A 9,838-nucleotide genomic window follows, 5' to 3' on the forward strand; every position below is an offset into this window, starting at 1 on the left:
TACTCCCTTCGTCCCGGTCAAGTTGATTAATATTTAAAGTTAAATTGAATCAGATCAATTTAATATTTAAATATCTAAAAATTATATTAAAATATTATAAATTATAATTTTTCTCATGTCAATATACTAAAAAATAAATTTAAAATTTTAAACTTATATAATTTAAATTTAAAAAAATAAAAAGTATCACATAAATTATAATGAAGAACAATACTGTAATAAATAATACTCACTTCTTATAAAGCAACTTTATACAAACATAAATAAATATCACAAAATCCAAACACTTAAATAACCATCAAAAGATGTGGTGCACTGGATGATATTACTCAGAGATCTCAAGTTCAAATTCTGAGTATAAAAAAATTATTGATAGAAAGTGCTTCTTCCGAATAGGGTCCTACGCGGAGCGAATCTAAATATTGACGGGCTCCAATACAGATAGCGGAAAACCAAAAAATAAATGCTTTAAGTAAGCGGGAAGAAGCAATAAAAACCTTTACTTTCGTACTTTTTGGCCACAGCTGAAAGATCAAAGATTCGTACTGTTCCTCTCTTCAATTGTCACAGGGAAACCACCTTTCATTTTCGCAGTGAGGTAAGACACGAAGACCGGCTCAACACCTTTTTCTACAACCGGAACCACCTTGAACCGCCGTAAAACACCAGCCACCACCCTCTTCATTTGCAAAAATGCCATTTCTTTTCCTAAACAAATTCTTGGTCCCGCCTGAAAAACAGGATAAGTATACGTGTCCATGGCCACAAAAGTCCAATTATCTGACACGTCATCCTTATCTAACCACCTCTCTGGCCTAAACTCTGCCCAATCTTTTCCCCATAATTTCTCCACTCTTCCCATTGCATAGGGATGATAACTTACCCTTGTACCCTTTTTAACAAAAGTACCATCTGGCAAAATATTATCCTCTGCTGCAGCTTTAGAATCTATAGGAACTGGTGGGTAAAATCTCATGCTTTCACAAAGTGAAGCATGTGTGTAAATCATGTCTTTCACTTCATCATACACTGGACATTCAGATTTTGCTTTGATCTCTTTCAAGATTTGACTTTCTACTTCTGGGTGTCCAGAAATTAACCAAAAGAACCATGTTAAAGCAGCAGATGTTGTGTCACGGCCAGCCAAAATGAAACTTATAACAATATCTGTAACAAAGTTCTCATCCGAATGGCCAGTGCTTAAAAATCTTGATAGTAAATCCACTGATTCGAGCGATGTTTTTTCTTTGAGTTCTCTTTGTTTTTCTTTCACGAGCTCTTTAGCAAATTGGCGAACTTCATCAACAGCTGCCCCGAATTTTTTCTCGGACCCAATATTCAATTTTCTCTTGATTTTCCATAAAAAGGGGAAAATAGCATTGACTCTTTCACTGCTTAGCCTAACAGCTTCTTCAAAAGCAACTGCGAATTTTGCTTGAGGAAGTGATGGTAATAAATAAGCAGGATCATACCCAAAAGCAATTTTACAAATATTATCAAAAGCAAACCTTTGTAAAATGTCTTGAAAATCAACAACTGTTTTTTTGGCAGCAGCAGTAGCAAGAATTGGAATTAGCCTTTCGTTGAGTTCTGTATCAACAACAGTTTCAACGAAATTGCGAAGAGATTTTGTATTAAACTCATGGCTTGCAACTTGTCTTTGATACTTCCAAATGTCACCGTCCACATTAAATATGCCATCACCAAGAAAATCAGCCATAGTTGTTTTAAGAACATTACCTTTTTGGTAAATGTGAAATTGGGTTTTGAGCATGTGTTGGACATTGGAGGGGTTAGCTGTGAATATTTGGCGAAAACCGAAAGGACGATTGAGAGTGAAAGTTAAGTTGGAAGTGTTTTGAATAACATCACAAGTCCATTGAATTCGACGGTCTTTGTTTGCTAAGATTGAGAAATAGGAACCAATGATTGGATATGATTTTGGGATCTTGCTGGTGGATTTACTGGATGGGAAAACATTGGTTAAAGTGGTTTTGATGAAGAAGAGGAAGAGGAAAGGAATGAGGCAAAAGAGTAAAGAGGTTGAAAGCTCCAAGTCTATCATCATTTACTACTATCTTTTTGCGGTTTAACTTTTTCTTTTGGATGATGAGTAGAAGCGTTAAGATGTCTATGAATACTACCTAGAGCTATTTATAGACCTTTGGACTCTAACTTTTATTTTTTAAACATTACTAACAATATATCTTCCCACGTGTAAGCATTATAGGTAGTTTTCTTTCTTAATATTAAAGTAAGGCCAAATTCATATACTAAACATCTCAATTGATATTAGGGGTGTGAACGGGTTTTTTAATTACCAAATTAAACTAATTATGTCGGGTTTTTAAATCTATAAACTAAACCACTAACAAAAATTAAATTTTTCAATCTCGATTTTTTTGGCATTTTTTGAATTTTTTCCGGTAAAATCTTAATAGTATAAAATATACAACTTGTACTCCAAATATTTTTTTGGTCCTATTAAGATACAATTATATAAGGTGTTACTCAGAAAAATAATACAAAATAGCGTGAGATAAGCCATGACATTGTACTAAAATATTCAACAATAAATATAATAATATCGCATAAAATGAATATAGCTAATAAATAAGTCATAATGAAAATGAACATAATCTAAAAGTGTTAAGTCATACTAAAATAAGTACGACTAATATGTATGGCTAATAAGTACTAAGTATTACTTACATGACTAAATAATTTTAAAAAAAATACTATTTGCACTATTTAAACAATGCAAAACTTAAAAAATATAAAATAAAAAAAAAAGATTAAATACTATCATTCCTACTATTGAATTGAATTTATTTTGTTAGCATTAATATTGATTTGGTTTTACTTTGGGTTTTATTTGAGTTACTAAGATTTATGGGTATAACATATTGGACTATTCAAAAATTCTAAGTCCAAACTTGAAATAATACGTTAAAAGCGAGAACTATGAAAAAGTTTAAGAAATATTCATTAATTACATATCAAAAAATAATTTTTATGTAATTTTTTTTTAAAACTTGTATACATATAATGTCGGATTTGTTTGGTATCACAACCCAAAATCTCACTTGTCGTGATGGCGCATATCTCAATACTAGGCAAGCCAAAAATCCCAATAAACCACCATTTCTTTTAAATTTGAAAACAAAATAATTAAATTTGAGTTACTAAGATTTATGGGTATAACATATTGGACTATTCAAAAATTCTAAGTCCAAACTTGAAATAATACGTTAAAAGCGAGAACTATGAAAAAGTTTAAGAAATATTCATTAATTACATATCAAAAAATAATAATCACCAGTGGCATAAGCAGAGGAGACATGTAATGCTATGAAAACTTACTTATAAATATTTTACCTCTTCATCTTCGACGTCTTTTCACGTCTTTATTGACTCTTACTTGCCTTGCAGTAACCCTTATGTAACAAGGATAATTAAATATCTTACACACGACGGTATAAGATACCTAGTGTAACTGGAACACTTAGTCCCTTAAGATTGACTTTGCTCAAAGTTCTTGCTTTAGGGAAGCATCTTCTTGAGTGACCACAATCAATCCCAGATCCATCTATTTGAGGGAGGTCCAATTCCGCGCTGACAACCCAAAATCTCACTTGGTATCACAACCCAAAATCTCACTTGTCGTGATGGCGCCTATCTCAATACTAGGCAAGCCAAAAATCCCAATAAACCACCATTTCTTTTAAATTTGAAAACAAAATAATTAAATTCAGCGGAAGAAATCTCAAAAATTCAAATATATCACTCCCAAAATCCGGTGTCACCGAGTACATGAGCATCTAATGTGAATACAATGTTTGACTGATAAAAACTACTGCCTGAAAAGATAGAACAGTACAATAACTGAAGGAAAGAGAGACAAGGTCAGCGGACGCCAAACAACAACCTTGATAGTCTCCAACTGATAGTACTTTGAAATCTAACAATCTCCGTATCCGAAAGTACCTGGATCTGCACACGAGGTGCAGAGTATAGTATGAGTACAACTAACTCAATAAGTAACAAGACTAACCTCTGGGCTGAAAGAAATGGCGATCTTCTCAGGTACAATCCAGTAAAAATAATGGTACAACATGCTTTCAAGTTCAACAGATAAACTCAGTACAAGTGAAATAGATCAATACTGCATGATATAAGGAATATGACATCTTAGTAGCAAGACCTCCTATAGATACTGGTCACCAATTATTCGAAAACTCGGTGCCGTTTATGGCCAGTCCAGCCCCGGGGTGTTTCAACCCGTATATATATACACATCGACTGACAGTCAGTCATTCAGTACCGTATAAGGCCAATCCAGCCCTGGGGTAATTTATCCCCAAATGCAAATGATACAGACAAGATCCATGTCCATGTAAATTCATTACAATATAATAAGTAAGGCAAGTCCATGTCCTGGGAATAATCCATCCCAAACATATATATATAAGCAGTACGTAAGACAAGCCCATGTCCGGGGAAATCCATTCCGAGTATAAATAATCATATACGCTCACTGGGGTGTACAGACTCGAGAGGGGATCCTTTAGCCCAAGCGCTATAAGTTAACCGTGCTCACTGGGTGTGTGTGCAGACTCTCGGAGGGGCTCCTTCAGCCCAAGCGTGATATAAAGCCAATATGGCCTACTGCAGGCGGGCAGTCCAGATCCGTATAATAATAAAACCAATAAGGCCTGCTGCAGGCGGGCCGCCCTAGTCTATAAAATAGTAAAGCCAATAAGGCCTACTGCATACGGGGCAGCCCCGATCCAAAACAATAATAATGTATAAAGTCATTCTGGTATGCTGCAGGCGGGCAGCCCCGATCCAAAACAATAATAATGTATAAAGTCATTCTGGCCTGCTGCAGGCGGGCAACCCCGATCCATTTAATAATAACATATATAAAGCCAAATGGCCTGCTGCGTTGCGCAGCTCAATCTCATAAATATCCTCACAATGGACAATTATTACTGAGTGTGAAATGTATATTTTAGAACAATTAATTCAACAGCATCACGACTCCATGGGTCCTAAAATATCGGTACATAGCCTAAACATGATCTTTATTACTTGCCTCAACTTAATTCCTCTAACACGTTCCACATGTTCAGATAATAACATGATTCTTTAATTTTACTACTTCACAGGATTTATTCAAGACATACTTTATGTGGTGCACGTCTACATGTTCGTCACCTATCGTGTGTGTCACCTCCAAACAATTCATGTCATACCAAATTCGGGGATTCATACCCTCAGAACTAAGTTTAGAAGTGTTACTTACCTCAAATCGTGTAATTAAATACTCCGCTATTCCTTTGCCTTGTGAATTGGCCTCCAAACGCCTCGAATCTAGCCACAATTAATTTGATTCAGTCAATAAAATTTATTGGAATTAATTCCATAAGAAAATACTAATTTTCCATAAAAATCCGAAATTTAGCTCAAAAATCGTCCTTGGGGCCCATATCTCGGAACCCGACAAAAGTTACAAAATCCGAACGCCCATTCCGATACGATTTCAACTATACCAATTTTATCAAATTCCGATAACAACTCGACCTCCAAATCTTAAATTTTCCTTTTTGGAAGATTTTGCAAAAATGTTGATTTTATTCCATTTAAATCCGAAATAAATGATGAATATAACCATAGAACCATGAAGTATAATTACTTTCAGATATAGAACACTTACCCCAATCCATATGGTGAAAATCGCTTCAATCCGAGCTTCATAGCTCCAAATGTGCTAAAATGGCCGAAACCTCAAAATATATCTTTTGTCTAGGCATTTACTCTTCGCGATCGCAAATCACAAAAATTTTCAGCCCCAAAATTGCTCTTCGCGATCGCGGAAAACTAATCGCGATCGCAAAGAACAAACTCCCCCAACTCTTCGAGACAACCTCTAGTATAATGGTCATAATCTTTTGTACAAAACTCTAAATTGCAAATGGTTTAATTTTCTGAAATCTAGATACCAAGGGCTATAACTTTAATTGTTTCTCATCTCCCAATTTCTTTTAGATTTCTAGATATGAGCTTCCAAAGTCAACCCTGTGCAACGGAGATTTCCAAACTCTTCCCAGACAGCCTATAGTTTATCCACCATAACCTTTGGTATACAACTCCAAATCATAAATAGTTAACCTTTCTAAAAACTAGACATCAAGGGCTACAACTTTTATTTTTGTATCATCTCTAAATTCCTTATAGATTGCGAGATATAAGCTTCCAAAGTTGGGTCAGTGCAGCAGAGATTTGTTCTACGCGATCGCGAAAGAGCTTCCGCGATCGCGATTCACAAAGCCCCAAACTGTTGTTTGCTCTTCACGAACGTGACCAAATGTTCGCGATCGCGATGCACACCCCTGTAGGCAGAAACCAATAATTAAAAATGGCCTAGAGATGGTCCGAAATCACCCCGAAACTCACCCAAGCCCCTCGGGACCTCAACCAAATATACCAACAAGTCCTTAAACATCATACGAACTTAGTCGAAGCCTCGAATCATATCAAACAATGCTAAAACTACGAATCGCACCTCAATTCAAGCCTAATGAACTTTGAACTTTCAAATTCTATATCTTGTGCCGAAATATATCAAATCAATCCGGAATAACTTTAAATTTTGCACACAAGTCATAAATCATATAACGAAGCTATGCCAATTTCCAAAATTGGATTCCGACCTCGATATCAAAAAGTTAACCCCCCGGTCAAACTTCCCAAAAATTCAACTTTTGGCATTTGAAGTCTAATTTCACTACGGACCTCCAAATAATTTTACGGATATGCTCCTAAGTCCAAAATTACCATACGGAGCTATTGGAATCATCAGAATTAAATTCCGAGGTCGTTTACATATAAGTCAATATCCGATCAACTTTTCCAACTTAAGTTTTCAATTATGAGACTAAGTGTCTCATTTCACTCCGAAATTCTTCCGGACCCGAACCAACTAACCCAATAAATCATAAATCAATTGTACGGCATAAATTGAGCAGTAAATTAGGGAACAAGGATATAATACTCAAAATGACCGGCCGAGTCGTTACATTCTCCCCCACTAAAACATAAGTTCGTCCTCGAACGTGGCAGGAGTTGTTTCCACGCCACCACATCACTATTCCATCTACCACACACATACTCGGGGGTGATCCCATGCCACCCTATTCCGTGTAAATTGTATAGGCCTAACAACACAAGATAATTAAAAATCATTACTTCAACCTTAGCCCATAAACCTTAGAATTCAATTTCCAACATTCAGAATTTCTTTTCAAGACCTGTATCTCACATAAACACGCTGTATGAGTCTGAACAAGTTGTATTAAGCCATAACCATAACCCCAGATATAATCACTTAACATACTACACAACTCGCATGCTTGCAACACCATTTTCGATCACATTAACTACTCCAAAGTAACCCGGTAACTGTATTAAACCCCATATCAAACAAAACCTCGTTCTAAAACTTTCGCACATTGCTGATAATGAAAGAAACACGTGAAATCTCATAACATCTTATCAGATCGACAAGACATGGACCTCTCCCGCCCCAACTAGAACCAAAATGCCTTTCCAAGCCGACTTTCAATATTATCCTCCCAATATACCGTAATCAAACCTGGTAGTACACATTCTAGGTCCAATGACCTTATAGTATTTAACACAACTATCCCATTGACATGCCAGACCAATACAACTCAATCCACAACTACGCAACCTTGTAGCCAAAATGGAAGATGTCTCAAAGTAGAGAACCGTATTGTAAGTTCAACAAGCACCACCACAATTGTAATGCTATAAGCTCATTATATATATATATATATATATATATATATATATATATATATATATATATATATATATATATATATATAAAGTAGAACCAAGACACACAAATTTAATAACAGTAACCACCTCTTCTAGAGCTCACATTAACATCACTCGCACGGACAACTCACATGCTATAGTATCAATATCTGGACCCACACGGACAACTCACGTGCCAATAATATAAATATCTGGACCCACACGGATAACTCACGTGCTAATAATATCAGTACATGGATCCGCATGAACAATTCACGTGCCAGTAACATAATCCGCCTGGCATGGTCACATGCCTTTAATTCAAGCATATCATACATGAGCAATCAAATAAGTACACATGAACCATCGTAACTGATCACAATCCAGCACTCGCATGGCTATCACATCCTTCATGCACGATCATCCCACTAAAAATATTCCCATAATTCCTGTGTGCCATATATCAATAACTCGTATATCAGTAGTCTATTAACTAGGAGAGTACCGTAATACCAATGCACCTCCGTAAATCAAAACACAATGCCCCTTCAACCGCACACCCTTATCAGGGATTACCGAGCAACTATAACATTCATCTAAATATATAACACTGACCATTCAGTCCAGAATTCGTGATCTTCCTTTCAAGAATGAGTTGCCACCTCGTACATATAAATCTAAATCCCACACAACACATCACATCTATCATGCCATCATGTGACAAGCACAAGAATCTCATTATCATCTTTGAGTCACCAATAATTTACATACCCTATTAGTTGGAAACCTCTCTCTTGCTTCTTTCCAGGAGGAAGCCACAATACACAACACGTTCCCCACACCGGTAGGAAATATCCGGTTCAAATCATGGTAGAAACCATCAAGAACACTTTGAAATCCATTTTCACATAACTAAACTATCAGAACTGAATTCTTCTAACTCGACCAAACCACGTAGGTCACCAAAACCCAAGAATATTGCCACCAAACATCTGTAGAGTCTCACCACATCATAATTACCCCTATAAATACCACAACCGAAACACCCACTCTAAAAATACCTTATTTTAGTCTAAGGCCGTTTCTATCACCTTCCTGATATCGAAATATAAAATCCATAATGATATACAAAAATACCACAAGTCTCGATACCATCCAACTTAAATCTCAGATTATAGCCATAAACAAATCTGCCAAAAATTCTCAATTCCTACATATTAATCTCGAATCCATTAGAAATTTCTCGAGAGTCACCCCCTTTGATCAAATCCACATTACACCGCCCAAATGGGCCAAAAGACATGTACCCCATCAGCACAACAACACTCAAAGAAGTAACTCTACTTCAATACCACCTATCAAATTCATATTCCGTGCGCACTACATCATTCACAAATAATAACTCACTCATCCCACGATTTTCATATACTCATAAAGCGCAATATAACTCATATCCAGAAATTTTCTCACTCGAGTCATTCTCGAACTCCACCTCTGCAAGTCATCTCTGATTCCCAAGTATACTTTAGACCAAACAAAAAAGTTTGACACATAACCATGAATTGAATTGTCAATAGCAGGCTCCCCCACTTGGCTCAAAGCTATAGATTAAAATATTTGATAACTCACAATACCCATGCTTTATTACTGCCTTAATACCGCAGTCAGTTCAACGAAAATTCTTCTCAAACTCAAGACACACCAACCATAAAATATCCCAATCATCCGCTAATCTCGCATTCATTCTCTTAATACTCAAGTAAACTTTCTCAACCAGATTCAAATTCAAGTCTCAACACATACGCCCCGCTGACAGAAAAGAAACTCTCTATTCACATCATAAGGAACACACCTACATAGATTACTCCGCAGGAGATAACCCACCTGCTTAGTCTCAAATTGGCATCTTGTTATACCCTTTCGCAGCCACAATTACTATGAAATCACTTAATCTTTCTGTGTCCAAACTCATTAACCAGACACGAGAATTTAT

The 9,838-nt window shown here is 36.1% G+C and overlaps 1 protein-coding gene across 1 annotated transcript; it reads right to left on the reverse strand.

Moving 5' to 3' along the window:
* Positions 1-214: 214 nt before the first annotated feature.
* On the reverse strand, positions 215-2,136 carry LOC104112030 (cytochrome P450 94A2-like). The gene has a single exon (XM_070191377.1). It carries the CDS (start codon positions 2,066-2,068, stop codon positions 533-535), a length of 1,536 nt encoding a protein of 511 aa, XP_070047478.1. The 5' UTR covers positions 2,069-2,136; the 3' UTR covers positions 215-532.
* Positions 2,137-9,838: the final 7,702 nt, after the last annotated feature.

Source organism: Nicotiana tomentosiformis, chromosome 1 (assembly GCF_000390325.3).
Source record: "Nicotiana tomentosiformis chromosome 1, ASM39032v3, whole genome shotgun sequence".
NCBI classification, from domain to species: domain Eukaryota; kingdom Viridiplantae; phylum Streptophyta; class Magnoliopsida; order Solanales; family Solanaceae; genus Nicotiana; species Nicotiana tomentosiformis.

What these genes read in the sequence shown, in the direction of transcription:
- LOC104112030 (XM_070191377.1), bottom strand. Translation starts at nt 2,068, where the DNA reads ATGATGATAGACTTGGAGCTTTCAACCTCTTTACTCTTTTGCCTCATT.